The 16,634-nt window shown below is 36.8% G+C and overlaps 1 protein-coding gene across 4 annotated transcripts in view; it reads right to left on the reverse strand.

Annotated features, from left to right (window-relative positions):
- The window catches only part of HDAC9 (histone deacetylase 9), a 996,672-nt gene that overhangs the window by 880,850 nt on the left and 99,188 nt on the right, over positions 1-16,634 (reverse strand). For all 4 annotated transcript variants that reach the window (XR_011648800.1, XM_071215127.1, XM_071215126.1 and 1 more), the window contains exon 2: positions 13,347-13,467. Coding sequence is in view for 2 of the 4 variants with exons in the window: in XM_071215127.1 (XP_071071228.1) it covers positions 13,347-13,371 (25 nt within the window). In the remaining 2 variants the exon portion in view is untranslated. The remainder of the gene's footprint in view (positions 1-13,346; positions 13,468-16,634) is intronic.

The raw sequence follows: 16,634 nt of genomic DNA on the forward strand, positions 1-16,634 counted from the left end.
TTAAGAAAAAACCCTAAGCTAATACAGAAAAAAAAAATCTATAAAAATTCTATATGATGGTATCGACAAAAGGCTGTTCATGTGGATTTTGCTTAAGTACCAAAAAATTAGGTATGGATCTTCAGAAAATATAACCTAGTGTTGTTTAATAATTGTGTTCATGAAAAGGGCAGTGAAAACAAGAATCTATCAACTATTTGGCCCAGATTTTCATTACAGTATTTAAAACTATGAAAGGTTTTAAAATGTGTCCCCAATATGCACTAAAGAGCAAACTTAAGGGAAGCAAATTTGGCCCAGTGGTTAGGGTTTCCATCCACGGTTCAAACCCCAGGCATCCTTGACCCGTGTGGAGCTGGCCCATGTGCAATGCTGATGCGTGTAAGAAGTGCCGTGCCATGCAGGGGTGTCCCCCGCGTAGGGGAGCCCCACGCGCAAGGAGTGCGCCCCGGAAGGAGATCTGCCCAGCGCCAAAGAAAGTGCAGCCTGCCCAGGAATGGCACCGCAGACACACAGAGCTGACACATGAGTTGACGCAACAAACAAACAAAAAAAGAGCAAACTTAAAAATTATGACTGAGACTTCGGGAAAATGGCCGATAGAAGACATGGGACACTCTTTTCTTCCAGAAAAGTAGCTAGAGGACAAGCTGACACAGCTTGGGAAAAATCTTCTAGGGTTTAGGACATCAAGCAAAGGCTGGGCCCTGACCAAAGGAGAGAGGACAGGAGGGGAATCACAACAGTTACAACGGAACTGTGAGTTGAAACCACCTGCTGCTGCTGCTGCTGCTGGCACCCTCCCCTCACACTAAAGACACTATGTGAGTCAGGCGGCTACAAAGGGGGCTCCAGGAAACCACCACTCCAGGAAGGGGAGAAAGAAGTACACAGTCTAGGGCTGACTCAGCTTCTGACCCACAAATTTGGTTTGCCGTGTCCCGCCAGTCCTTCTAGGTGGGGTGGGGCCAGTGCCATGGTTTGCCCTAGAAGCTGGCACAAGACTGGAGGAATCTGACCCTCTCAATCTCCCTTTCTTCTAGCCAGGACTGATTGCTGAGGATCCACCTCCCCAGGAAAGGGGAGAAAGAGGGAACAGTCTAAGGCTGACTTGGCTTTTGATGGACAAATTTAGTCTGCTGTGTCCCACGAACCCTCCCAGGCAGTGGGACCACGCCATTGTTTGCCTTGGGAGTCAGCAAGAGGCTGAAGATAGAGGACTCTCCACTCTCCTTCTCTACCAACTGGGACTGATTGTTGAGGCTGTAGAGCAGAGTGGAAATATTTCCCACCTGGAAAAAGGGAAGGGACTGCCGAAGAAGGCTGGAAAATGGTCTCTGAGAAAGTTTGAATTACAAGGCTCTGAGCCTCCAGGCAGGAAGCTCTATCACATTGATGCCACAAACACACTCTGACCAGGCACTGAACTGAGAGGGCTGTCAGAGTGTACCATCTGTTGGCAGACCAAAGATATACACCTGAGAAAATTAAAAATAAGTAAGGAATGCCCAGTAAGACTTAATGCAGATTTCTCATCAGAAAACATGGAGGCAAGCAGACAGTGGTATGATACTATGAGGATACTGAAGGAGAAAAATGGTTAGCTGATAGTTCTTTATCCAGCAAAACTGTCCTTCAAATATGAAGTGACTTTAAAATATTCACAAACAAACAGAGTTTGTAAAAAAAGAATCCAACTTTAGAGGAAATATTAAAGGGAGCCTTACAACATGAAAGAAAGGGATAAGACAGAGAGGCTTGGAGGATAGTATAGAAGAAAGAATAGCAGAAAGGATAATCAAAAGAGTAACAAGAAAGACAAAAATAAGATATGTCATATGAAAATCAAAGAACAAAATAGTAGAAGTAAATAATGCATATATAGTAATATCATAGAATGTGAATGGACTAAACTCCCCTCAAAGATATAGGCCTACAGAATGGATTTAAAAACTTGAGCCATTCATACGCTGCTTACAAGAAATTCACCTTAGACCCAGGGATACAAACCAGCTGAAAGTGAAAGGTTGGAAAAAAGATACTCCACGCAAATAGTAACCAAAAAAGAGCAGGGGTAGCTACACTACTTCAGAAAAAACCAACTTTAAAGGCAAAAAAGTTATAAGAGATACAGAAGATCATTATATATTAACAAAAGGGAAAATCCACAAGGAAGATATAACAGTCATAAATATCTTTGCACCTACCAGGATGCCTGAAAATGCATGAGACAAACTCTGGCAAAACTGAAGGGAGAAAAAGGTATCTCTACAATAATTTTTGGAGACTTCAACACCCCACTCACATCATTAGAAAGAACAACTAGAGAGAATAGCAACAAGGAAACAGAACTTGAATAATATGATAAATGAGTTAGACCTAACAGACATATGCAGAAGGCTACATCCAACCTCACTGGGTTATACATTCTTCTCAAATGCCCATAGATCTTTCTCTAGGACAGACCACATTTTAGGGCACAGTGCAGCTCCACTGAAATTGTACAAAGCACCTTTTCAGATCATAATGGAATAAAACTGGAAATAAATAATAGACAGGAAAAAAGTAAATTAGCAAATGTGTTGAAGCTAAATAACACACTCCTAAATAATCAGTGGGTAAAAGAAGAAATTGCAAGTGATATCAGTAAATATATGGAGACAAATGAAAACAAGAACATAACTTACCAAAATGTATGGGATACAGCAAAGGCAGTCTTAAGAGGAAAATTTATAGCCCTAAATGCCTATATTAAAAAAGGAGAAAGAGCTAAACTCAAAAGATTTAACTGAACAACTAGAAAAACTAGAAAAAAAGAACAGAAAACCAATCCCAAAGCAAGCAGAAGGAAAGAAATAATAAAGATTAAAGCAGATACAAACAAAATTGAGAACAACAACAACAACAAAAATAGAGAAAATCAACAAAACCAAATCTGGTTCTTTGAGAAGATCAATAAAATTGACAAACTCCTACCTAGACTAACAAACAAAAAAAGAGAGAAGATGCAAATAATATAATCAGAAATGAAAGGGGGAAGTTACAACTGACCCCACAGAAATAAAAAAGATCATAAAAGGATATTATGAGAAACTCTATGCCAACGCACTAGACAACCTAGATGAAATGGAAAAATTCCTAGAAATGCAAAAGCAATCTACACTGATGCAACAAGACATATAAGAACTTAACAATTACATTTAAAGAAATTGAATTTGTCATCAAAGATCTCCCAGCAAAGAAAAATCCAGGACCAGATGGGTTCAGAGTTGAATTCTACCAAGCATTTTGAAAAGAATTAATACCAATAGTATTTAAACTTGGCCAAAATATTGAAAAGGAGAGAAAGTTACCCAATACATTTTATGAATCCAACAACACCCTAATACCAAAGCCAGAAAAAGATACTACAAAAAAAGAAAATTACAGACCAATCTCTCCAATGAACATAGATTCAAAAATTCTCAATGAACTACTTGCAAATCAAATCCAACAGCATATCAAATGACTTATAACATCACAACCAAGTGGGATTTATTCCTGGTATACAAGGCTGGTTCAGCATAAGAAAATCAACATAATACACCACATTAAAAAATTGAAAGAAAAAAACACACAAGCTCATCTTAATTGATGCAAAAAAGGCATTCAACAATAACCAGCATCCTTTTTTGATTAAAAAGAAAATTTCAAAAAATAGGAATAGAAGGAAAATTCCTCAACATGATGAAAGGCATATATGAAAAACCCACAACCAGTATCATACTCAATGGGGAAAGAGTGAAAGCTTTACCTCTAAGATCAGAAACAAGACAAGGATGCCCACTGTCCCGAACTAGAATTTCTAGCTAGGGAAATTAGAGAAGAAAAAAATTAAAGGGATCCAAATAGGAAAAGAGGAAGTAAAACTCTATTTGCAGATGACATGATCCTGTATTTATGAAATTCTGAAGTATCCAGAACAAAGCTACTTGAGCTAATAAATTAGTTTGGTGAAGTGGCAGGATACAAGATCAATAACTCAAAAATCAGTAATGTTTTTGGACACTAGTACTAAACAATCTGAGTAGGAAATCAGGGGAACACTCCATTTACAAAAGTAACAAAAAGACTCAAATATCTAGGAATTAATTTAACCAAAGAAGTATAGGACCTATACACAGAAAACTACAAAACAATACTAAAAGAAATCAGTGAAGACTTAAACAAATGAAAGACATTCTGTGTTCATGGATTGGAAGACTAAATATCATGAAGAAGTCAATCCTACCTAAACTGATTTTTTGATTCAATGCAATACCAATCGAAATTCCAATAGCTTACTTTGCAGAAGTAGAAAAGGCAACTGCCAAATTCATTTGGAAGGGCAAGTGCACCCCAGTAGCCAAAAGCATTCTAAAAAATAAGAGCGACACGGAAGGAATTTCACTGCCTGACCTTGAAAAATATTACAAAGCTACAGTGGTCGAAACAGCATGGTACTGGCATAAAGATAGACACATCAATTAGTGGAATAAAACTGAGAATCCAAAAATAAATCCTCACCTATATAGTCAACTGATTATTTACAAACCTACTAAGCCCCTGTTAATGGGACAAAACAGTCTCTTCAACAAATGGTGCCGGGACTACTGGATATCTATAACCAAAAGAATGAAAGAGAACACCTATTTCATTCCCTATACAAGAATCAACTCAAAATGGATCAAAGTCCTAAATATAAAAGCCAGGACCATAAAACTACTAGAAGAAAATACAGGGAAACATCTTCAAGACCTTGTAGTAGGTGGTGGTTTCTTGGAACTTATACCCAAAGCATGAATAACAAAAGGAAGAATAGATAAATGGAACTTCCTCAAAATTAAACACTTTTGCACCTCACAAGACTTTGTCAAAAAGGTGAAAAAGCAGTTTACTCAATGGGAGAAAATATTTAGAAATCACATGCCCAATAAGGGTTTAGTATATCCAGGATATAAAAAGAGATGTTATAATTATTCAACAATAAAAAGACAAACAACCCAGTTAAAGAATGGGCGAAAGACCTGAGTAGACATTTGTCCAAAGAAGAAACACAAAGTGCAAAAAAACACATGAAAAAATGCTCAACAGCACTAGTGATTAAGGAAATTCAAATCAAAACTATAATGAGATGTCATTTCACACATATCAGAACAGCCACTATTAAAAAGACAGAGAACTAAAAGTGTAGGAGGGCAGCGGACTTGGCCCAGTGGTTAGGGCATCTGTCTACCACATGGGACGTCTGCAGTTCAAACCCCAGGCCTCCTTGACCCGTGTGCAGCTGGCCCATGCGCAGTGCTGATGCGCGCAAGGAGTGCCGTGCCACGCAGGGGTGTCCCCCACGTAGGGGAGCCCCACGTGCAAGGAGTGCGCCCCGTAAGGAGAGCCACCCAGCGGGAAAGAAAGTTCAGCCTGCCCAGGAATGGCACCGCCCACACGGAGAGCTGACACAACAGGATGATGCAACAAAAAGAAACACAGATTCCCCTGCCGCTGATAACAACAGAAGCAGGCAAAGAAGATGCAGCAAATAGACACAGAGAACAGACAACCGGGGTGGGGTGGGGAAGGGGAGAGAAATAAATAAATAAATCTTTTAAAAAATTAAAAAATTAAAAAATTAAAAATAAAAGTGTGGGAGAGGATGTGGAGAGATAAGAACACTTATTCACTGTTGGTGGAAATGCAGAATGGTACAGCCACTGTGGAATACTGTATGGCAGTTCCTAAAGAAGGTGAATATTGCCACATGACCCTGTAATACCACTACTCTGTATATACCCAGAAGAACTGAGAGTAGTGACACAAATATACATATGCAAACCTATGTTCATAGAAGCGTTATTCACGATTGCCAAAAGTTGGAAGCAACCCAGGTGTCCATCACTGATGAATGGATAAACAAATTATGGTGTATTCATACAATGAAATATTATGCAGCTATGAGGAAAAATGAAGTCGTGAAGCATATGACAACATGGATGAACCTGGAGGACATTATGTTAAGTGACGCAAGACAGACACGAAAGGACAAATACTGTATGATTGTGTTATTTTGAACCAATTATATTGTCTAAAATATTGTATGGGGAAACAGACTTGGCCCAACGGATAGGGCATCCGCCTACCACATGGAAGGTCCACAGTTCAAACCCCGGGCCTCCCTGACCCATATGGAGCTGGCCCATGCGCAGTGCTGATGCACACAAGGAGTGCCCTGCCACACAGGGGTGTCCCCCACATAGGGGAGCCCCATATGCAAGGAGTGTGCCCCGTAAGGAGAGCTGCCCAGCGCGAAAGAAAGTGCAGCCTGCCCAAGAATGGCACCGCACACACAGAGAGCTGATGCAACAAGATGACACAACAAAAAGAAACAGATTCCTGGTGCTGCTGTTAAGGATAGAAGTGGTCACAGAAGACCACACAGCGAATGAACACAGAGAGCAGACAACTGCAGAGGGAGGGGGGAAGGGGAGAGAAATAAATAAAAAATAACTCTTTAAAAATATATACATATATAGTATGATTAAAAGAAATATACATATCCAGTACATTTGAGAAACATTATGTTTTGCAACTGTATTTTATTTTTATAAATGTTTATATTTTCTGTTCTTAAATATACAAAATAAGGTTAAAAAAAGAATTATGCCTATTAAGTTTTTTATTTTTTTATTTTTTAAAGTTTTTTTTTTAAATTTTCTCCCCTTCCCTGCCCCCCCTCTAGTTGTCTGTTCTCTGTGTCCATTTGCTGTGGGTTCTTCTCTGTCTGCTTGTATTCTTGTCAGTGGCACCAGGGATCTGTGTTTCTTTTTGTTGTCTCATCTTGCTGCATCAGCTCTCCATGTGCGCAGTACCATTCCTGGGCAGGCTGCACTTTTTTCGTGCTGGGCGGCTCTCCTTACAGGGTGCACTCCTTGCACATGGGGCACCCCTACGTGGGGGACACCCCTGCCTGGCACAGCACTCCTTGCATGCATAAGCACTGTGTGTAGGCCAGCTCATCACACAGGTCAGGAGTCCCTGGGTTTGAACCCTGGAGCTCCCATGTAGTAGGCAGACGCTCTATCCATTGAGCCAAATCCGTTTCCCTGTCTATTAAGTTTAAAGCACTTCTTCCTCAGCATTTATATACAACTATAATTTCAGATAAATGGATATGACTTTTTTTACTAATTAAGACACAAATAATATACATTACACATGTCACTCCCATTTTCTAGACAGTTCCTTTTAATAACAGTAACTTGAATTTTCTAACAGGTACACTGGGCATGCTTCACTGTTTAGTCTTTATAATTCATAAACACAGAATTATTTAGGCAACTCTTGGAAGATACATGCAAGCTGATTTGCCCTGATATTAATGTATGTCTATGTCTTTAAAGCAGCCTTACTTAAATCTTTAATAATTGGTTTAATCAAGAGTACATTATGAAATACTCTTCTTGTAGGTGGAAATACCGTATCTATACTCCGAGATATAAATGTTCAAGACAGTGTGGTGGGCACTGGTCAGCTGTTCACCAAACTTGTTTCCTCCTCTTCCTAAATAGCTGCTAGACCACATTTACCAGCCTCTTTGTAGTTAGGTATGACCACATGACTAAATTTCATCCAATGAAATATGAACAGAAGTGATTTGCCTACAAAACCTTTCTACACACAATCCACCACCTCTACTTCCCTTCTATCACCTTGATATAGATGAGCTTACTGACCTTGCAATCCATGAGTTGAAAGCTGTTGGCAGCCCTGAATATTCATTAGATTAAAAAAGCCCATCGGGCAGGAAAACCCTCTTAGTCTTTATGTTAGTGGGTGTATTAGTCAGGCAAAGGGGTAATGACACAAAATACCAGAAACTGGCTGGTTTTTATAAAGGATATTTGTTTGGGGTAGGAACTTACAGATACCAGGCCATAAAGCATAAGTTACTTCCCTCACCAAAGTCTATTTGGAGCAAGATGGCTGCCAACAGCTATGAGGGCTCAGGCTTCCTGGGTTCCTCTGGACTCAGCTCCTCTGTTTTCTCCACAAGGTCAGCTGTAGACTATCAGGCAAATGGCTCTGTCTCTCTCCCTGGGGTTTCTGCTGTGTCTAAGGAGCCATTTCTATTCCTCTCTGTTCCTCTCCTGGCTCAGGTCCTCTCTTCCTGTGGCTTGCTTCTCTTCCCTGGCTTGCTTCTGTTTCCTCTGGAGCTTACTTCCTGGGGCTCCAGCTCAAGACTTCAACATCAAACTCCAACATCAGAAACCCTCAACTCTGTCCTTTGCCATGCCTTTTATCTGTCAGTCTCCACCTACCAAGGGGTGAGGACTCAACAGTCTAATGCCATGGCCCAATCAAAACCCTAATCATAACTTAATCATGCTCAGGTACAGACCAGATTACAAACAATAATCCAATATCTATTTTTGGAATTCATAACTATATCAAACTGCTATAGTGGGAAATAAACTTCTGTTTCCATTACATTATGGAGTTTATTTGTAGTGCTACCATAATGAACACAATAAGAAATACATAAACAAAATTACCCACTAACCTTAATTGTGAAAAGCAAATTTAACAGGAAATAAATGTGCAAAATAAATTTAACCTGAACATTTTGGGAAAAGGTTCGTGTTTCACACTTAAAGCACTGACCCTCAGGAATTGGAAAATGAATAAAATGTTTTCTCTGGATTATGTTTCAAACTGGAATATCAGATGGAGGAATTTGGATTTAGCAACAGCGAAAGAATGAATCACTTAAAGCAGTTAAAAAAGAAACTGTCTAAAACAATACTTAATAACATGCAATGGTTTCCAATTAACAATGCAGCATGTGATCAAACTCTGCTACAACAATATTCAAAACTAATTTATTTGGTTATCTTGGAATATTTTTCTTGAATACTACTTGAAATAGATAATTGACTGGGAACCTGAAAATATTTTAGTTAATATAGAGCTCATTGTGATGAGATTTTACCTGTATTTTATTAAAAAGTGAAATGTTCATATTCATCTATGGAAGCCATAACTTACTTGATTCATCTTATGACTCCCTTTCATTTAACATTCATTTTTATTACAACATATTGTGAGCAAATTGAAGAAAAAATATCCACTTGACATTTTGATACTTGTTTGTAGCTTTGTCCTGATTTTTGTTTCCTACTTAATGACTAAATGGCACCACAGTGGGCAATCCACTGGAGTAAAGTGGTGAATCATTAAAGAGTGCGTAAATTTTAAAAACAGGGGCAGGCCTTCTGGGTCCCATATGCTTCCAGACAACCCAAGGCTGTGCTGTATTAATTGAACCCTGAAGCCTTTATTAGTCCTCTTTAAAAACGCTTGCAGTGACGCTTTTATTAATGCCTGCCCTCAAATTGTTGATACTACTTAGCATTTCCATAACAATTTATATTTCAAAGAACTTCGTAATCATTAGTTAAACCTACTCTACATTTCTATAAGGGAACTCAGCTGTTTGGCAAAATAGGGACGTGAAGGGAAAACCCTTAACTGATTTTTGCCCAAGATTTGCCAATAAGTAAAGAAAGGGAATACAATATGAGATCTTATCACAAACCTTTATCTGATATAAATTGTCTGGTCCTCTCACTCACATGGGTGGTGGTCTCATGGTGATGAAGAAAAAGGAAATTATAAAACTAATCCTGTGGTACTATGCAACTGAGCTATGGCAACTCTACCTTCCAAACTCATCTAGAAGCCTACAAGGACATAGCATCATACAACTCCAGAGGCACCAAGCAAGTTTTATGCTTGGAAATCTCTTTGGATGAATTTTCCTCAAAATCGCATCAAGAGAATTAGATTCATTAAAAGTAAACGTCACACAGAGATGATTATTAAGTTCAGGCATTCCAATTTATTTTTTAAAATGTTTCAGCTCAAAACATGTTTTGATCTGGTGTCATATTAAAAATCTTGGTGTCATATTAAAAATCTGGTGTGGGTTAAAGTAGGTTCAAACTTCTTTTGAAGAAAAAAAATATACTCTACCTAATAAAATCTTTGGTTTACCTCCATATAAATACAGGATGGCCTAGATAGTAGAGACTACATGTATGCCAGTAGAATTTTCCCTACAAATGATTACATCCTCAAGGTTTCAACAACATTAACCTTTTATTTATTTATCATCAGAGGTTAAAAATAACTGAATTGCTCACAGTAAAAACACCTACATTGAGATAGGATTTAATTATGTGTTTTTAGTTTTTATAGAGTCTCAAAATGAAAAACACTAGTGCTGTTTGACAGATTAAAGAACATTTGTACATTTCGCCAAATAATAGTAAAGAGCACTATGCACTAACTTATCTAGTACTCCCCCTCAAGGTCTACCGAATAAGACACTACAGGACAGGGGTCAGGGAATTTTTATTTTTAACAAGTGCCTCAGTCACTATTTTGAAAATCCTAGATTAGATGAACCTTTTTAAAGTATTTCTTTCTGGGATTTGGTATAAAAAAAGAAATGAATGCCTGCTCCTATAAAAGAGTTAACACACTGAATGGACCAAACTATATACGTTTGTATCTCTCTCAATAAAGGGTACTGTCTGTAACAGCAGAAACCATGTTCCAGTACTTTTTGTGTCCTTACTAGATAACACACTGCCTGGCACAAAGTAAGTGATTAAGTTTTAAATGAATAAATGAATGAATGAATGAATGAATGGCTCAGTTGCAGCAGCTAGCTGCCAAACTTATCCAGAGTCTTCACTCCGTTCAGGCTCCTCAGTGCCCAAGGGCACTATCCAGTGCTCTAACTTACAATGTCATTATCATTGAGTAGCTAGATAAAATTAAACCAATGAATTGTATATACAAAAAGCAGTAAGTATTGTTTGACTCAATACATGATCAAGTGAGTAATATTTTGGACATGATATCAACTATATTTGAATATGGACAGAGAGCTTTTTAAAGAATGGTGTCAGTGATTGGGGAAAATAAGAATTCACACTATCCCAGAACCAATTTTCAAGACAAACATACTCAGTCCGAAACACTAACTATTAAAGAATTTCTGTAACAACTGGAATGAGTCTATTTTTCGTCCTGAAGTACAATAACTGCTTAGAGCCTTCTGTTAAACAAAAGCAAAATAAATGGATAGTGATTCCATAAGACCAATTTAATTCTCTTTATAGATCACAAAAAAAAAAAAAGGAAATGTAAGAAAAACACTTTTTCTAAGTCAAACAATCAGATTATTTTCTGCCAGTTGAACGTGCATGCCTCCATAAGATGCAGACTAATAACAGCAGAAAAGTGTTTTTATGTTTGTGGTCAGAACATTTTCCTTTATAAATGCAAAGTGCATTTCAACTCTCTGATCATAGTTTGTTCCTTGCAATAAATACAAAAGCCTCTTTCCAGCTGGCCCCTTTGCTAGGATTTTCCTCCAGGCAGATTTTATTTATAAAAATTTCCAGGTAAACAAAGTTGATTGAGACCTCTGTTTAATACCATTGTCAATAGAACAGAATTATTTCTAAGGAAGAAATTACTCAAGGAAATTTTAATCATCCTGAAGTTAAATGAGCTTCACTCATTCAGTGGTTGTTTCACTTACCGTGCACTTTTTCCCTCCTCCTAACCAAGCAATTACCACGGCTGGAAAAACTCTCTCATCAAAATAGTAGCTCCAAAGGACATTTTCATATCAGATAATCAATATCCAGGTGGTCCAGGAGTTACAGACTTTAATTGCCAAATATGTCTAGTTGTGATACAGTGTCAGGTATACGTACAGGGGTTAATATGTGTTTTAATGACTCTATACATTCTACCACAAGAAAAAAATATTTGACCATGGTAGTTCTAAGTTAAATGTTTCTTAACCTGTGCAAATGAACATTTGTAGATAGATAGACACATACACACATATACGTACACAAAGGCAAACATGATTTCACTAGAAGATTGTTATGATATCATACTCGTGCTGAACAACCCACCTCACAGAACACTTCAAATGGGCTGTGTGGGGAGAAAGGAGGCAGACAGGTATAGGAGGTGAAAGTGTGGCGCCCAGGCAGCAGGAGCTTCTTCTGGGGGAATGTGTAATAACCACAATTCTTGGCCCTCACCTCGGACTACTGAATAAAAAATCTCTAAGCATGGGGTACAGCAATCCATGTTTTAACAAGTGATGCTAATGCATGGTACTGTTTGAAGCCATTGAGTTACACAGACTCACAGATAAGAGGCCGAGGTAATTCTTCATCTACCTGTTACTTGTACTATATGACATGATGCCAATTATGAATCATGGTTGTGCATAAGACTCTGGAATATCTTTACTATATCATTTGGAATCAACAATCACAGTTATACTTTCCAATAATATCCAGTTTTGAATTCAAGATAAAAATTGATGACTTATTGGGGATGGGGAGAAAGGGTGATGAGGGAGTGGAATTTCAAAGCAGCTATCTGGGTGTGCACTCCAGAGATGAAAATCTTGGCAAGATTTCTTCCTTCATAAGCTGTGAATATAATATTACTAAAGCTTCAATCTAGAGAACGGGATAATTCAAGGATATCAACATGTAGAAAGATTTTTAAAAATATATAAAAATAAATGCTCCTGTAATGATCCAAGAAGAAAATCATTTTAAAATTTCTCTATGAATTAACACCTGGGATTTGACACTACTTCATCATTCTCAGAACCTGAATTGTATTTGTTCCAAAAGTGAGATTCTGTTCTTGGAGGAATAGGCATTGGCTATGCTGATTACAGCATGACGTGATGCACACACTTTACTATGGATTCAGAGGAAACAGGTGAGGAGATTATAATTAAAAATGTATATAGGAAACAAAAGTGGAAGCAAAGAAGGGCGGGGAGAAGAAATATCCTTCCTATGTGTCAAAGAGATATAGGCAGAGCCAGTCCACAGGCTGACTTCGAAGCTCCAGGGCACAATTTAAAAGCATATGTACAGACGCATATAAGATCAGGAAGACTATAGGTGTGAATTAAATGCCTATTTAATAAATATTCATAACTTCATAAAATTAAATATGAAGGTGGCATTAGAAACTGATGAATTTAAAGCCAGTGATCAGATAATGATGTAAATGAAATTAGTTGCCTAGAAAGCAAACTGGGTTTATGAATAGAAGAATAGACAAAGAATACAAAATTCAAAATTCATTATTCTATCAACCAGTCTTGGTCAGGAAAAAATGCCCTTGCATGATCTAAATAGTTCAGTTCAAAGCAACACAAAGCAACATACTTCACCTAAAGTCTGTAAACAGTTTAAAAAAGACACCAGACTGACCGGGCTGCACCGGGGAGCTCATCATGGGAATGAGGAGAAGGTTTCTCCGTGGGTTGGATAAGAGCTCACGCCTTTGTTCAGCAGCAAATGTCCGTCCAAGGGAGGCTGGCAGAGGAGAAATCTAGAATGTAAGGAAAATGCAATGTATAAGATATAAGGTATGTCACATTGAAAATGAAATTAACATAGAGAACTGGTCTTGAGTCTCAAGCTCAACCGCTCATTCAAATGTGTGTCACAAAGTAGTCACATGAAATTCCCACATCTCTAAAAGAGCAAATTTACCAGTCTTGCTTATATCACAGGAATACTGTGAGCACTGAAATAAAATAACAGGTGTGAAAGGAATGTGTGAGCAGGAAAGCACTTCATATAATTAATTTATTTACACTATAACTTGTTTGCTATTATCATTATTATAAAATTTTAAATCCTTTGTTTTAATTTTAGATATAAGTAACTCGCTGCACAGTATTTTGAATTATCATTGATTTTCTTCTAGGAATTACTCTCTTGGCAAAAAGAAAGGTAGTTAATTAAAAGAACACACAGGCCATAAACAATAGACGTGACAGAAAACTCGCATTAAAATTTCCTTTTCTTATCAAAGGTTTTTGTAATCTTGTTTCAGTCAAAAGTAACAGCAGCCATAGTCTTTCTAAGAGTGGAACTAACAGAAGGGACTTCTTGTAAGGAATTTAAGGGACTTTCTGTTTTTAATTTGAACGTACTCCCACTTCTAGACACTTAGGCATTTTAAAAAATATAATAATTGGTAGGACATTTTCCTACAATTAGTTTACTAGAATGTCAAAGGTTAAGAAAAAACAGGGGGAGGGGAAAGAGAAGATACTTTTAAAGTTACATTTAATTACATTTTTTACTAAAATATTGTATTCCAACTGACTATTTTTATAGATAGAATACTGTAACTCTGAGAGAATTATACATCTCTTTACCTTAGGGATCCAACATATTTATTATGTCTCATTCTCTCATCAGTATATTGAAAGTGTTCTCACTATTTTTTCCCAAGTATATAAAGCGGTGTAGAAAGCTAAATTGGCTTTTAAAAATTACACAACATCACCAAGAACACCTATAATATACTTCAAATAGTCTCTAAATAGAAATATGCAATTTATTTATTAAAATAACTAAAAGGGGAAATTTTAGGTTGTATATATATTACTATAATAAAAATTTTAAAAAGAAATCCATGGGACTGTACAACACAAACAATGAACCCTAAGGTAAACCACGGACTGTAGTTAATTGTACAGTTATAAAAAATGTGCTTTCATTAATTTTAACAAACGCATCACCCTAATGCAAGGTGTTAATAGGGTGGTATATGGGAACCCTATATTTTAGGCATGCTTTTTCTGTAAACCCTCAAACTCTCCAATTTAAAAAATCAGCTAAGTAGAGTCATCAGATCTAACAGGTTATTTCTCTTAACATCATTAGTACTTGATACGTACTAAAATTTAGTAACTAGAAAAGGGATATTTTTATAAATCTCCTTCAAAAATTATACTAATGTGCTTATTTTATAAGCACTACCTAAAGAAATTTAATTTCCATGTGGATAAAGTAGTATTTCTGTAAAAAGGAAAGATGACAAATGAAGACCAGAAAACTCTTGATTTGTCGGTCAGAAAATGGACTTTCTGACATTGGCTTACAAATAAAAAGATGTCAATGTCATATTTATTATAACAATAACATCACTTGTATACTTCTCTATAGGTTACAAAGTGCTTTTAGACATATTACCACATTTGATATCATTCTCACAACAATACTAATAGGTAGCTAATTCTCTCCGCCCCCTTTATAAGTGAGAAAATTGAGATGTCATCCATAATTAAAAGATAATGCAAAATCAAATTTAAATGTAGTGGGGATTAAATTTATAGACTAAATTAATGTGGACTTTGATATTTTTGCCTTTTTTACATTGTAGTCTGAACCATTTCATAAGTGCTCTTGGCACATTCTTTTTGTTCCTGTTTTTTGTTTATTTGTTTGAGAAGTTGCAGGGTTACAGAAAGCTCATGCAGAAAATACAGAGTCCAAATATAACCACCCCCATTTTAAAAATATTTTTAAGAAATCAATTTTATTGATACATATTAATAAAACATAAATCCATCCAAAGTGTACAATCAATAGTATCCAGTGTAATCGCACGTATTTGTGCACTCATCACTGCAATCATTCTTACAGTACTTTCATTATTACATTAATAATAATAAAAAACAAACAAAACTCATCACCTCTCAATCTCTCTATATGCTTCCCCTGTCATACATAGTTGCTATTCTGTTTCCTTCTCTCTAGTATGTTGGTATTTATATTTTGTAAAAAAGTCTTATATATGCAGTATCACCCATATTCGTGTTTTACATGAGGTTTTACTATCTTATTCAGTCCCATGTCACAGTTTTTAGCTTTCTTCTTGTAGTAATATACAAGACCTTAGACTTTCATTTCAACCACTGTCATACGCATAGAATAGCCCTGCTAGTTAAAAACACCATGATATGCTTTAACCATTTCTATTTATTTCCAAAGATTTACAAACAAGATTTTTAACAATTCTGTACAGATTAACCCTCAGCTTTCCATTCTCTACCCTTTTTCTATTTTCTGGTGTTCTATTTCTAATTATTAACATCATGAATTTTCACAATATATTTAGTTCATAATAGGGCAATCATACAGTATTTGTCCTTTTGTATCTGGCTTGCTTCACTCAACAATGTCCTCCAGGTTCATCCATGTTGTCATATGCTTCACAACTTCATTTCTTCTTATGGCTGCATAATATCCCATCATGTGTATACACCAAAATTTGTTTATCCATTCATCAGTTGATGGATACCTGGGTTGTTTCCAACTTTTGTCAACTGTGAATAATGCCGCTATGAGCATCAGTGTATAGAAGTCTGTCTGTGTCGCTGTTCTCAGTTCTTCTGGTTATATACCACATAATGGATTGCCAGGTTACATGGCAGGTCCCACATTCATCTTCCTTAGGAAGTGCCAAACAGTCCTCCACAGTAACTGTACCATTCTGCCTTCCCACCAAAAGTGAATAAGCAGTCCTATCTCTTCACAATCTCTCCAACATTTCTAGTTTTCTGACTTTTTAAAAGCAGTCATTTTAATAGATGTGAAGTGGTATCTCATAGTTTTAAGATTCCCTAATCACTAGTGACATTGAACATTTTTCATGTGTTTCTTTGCCATTTTTATTTCTTCTTTGGACAATAGTCTTTT

This window comes from Dasypus novemcinctus, chromosome 5 (genome assembly GCF_030445035.2).
Source record: "Dasypus novemcinctus isolate mDasNov1 chromosome 5, mDasNov1.1.hap2, whole genome shotgun sequence".
Classification (NCBI taxonomy): Eukaryota; Metazoa; Chordata; class Mammalia; order Cingulata; family Dasypodidae; genus Dasypus; species Dasypus novemcinctus.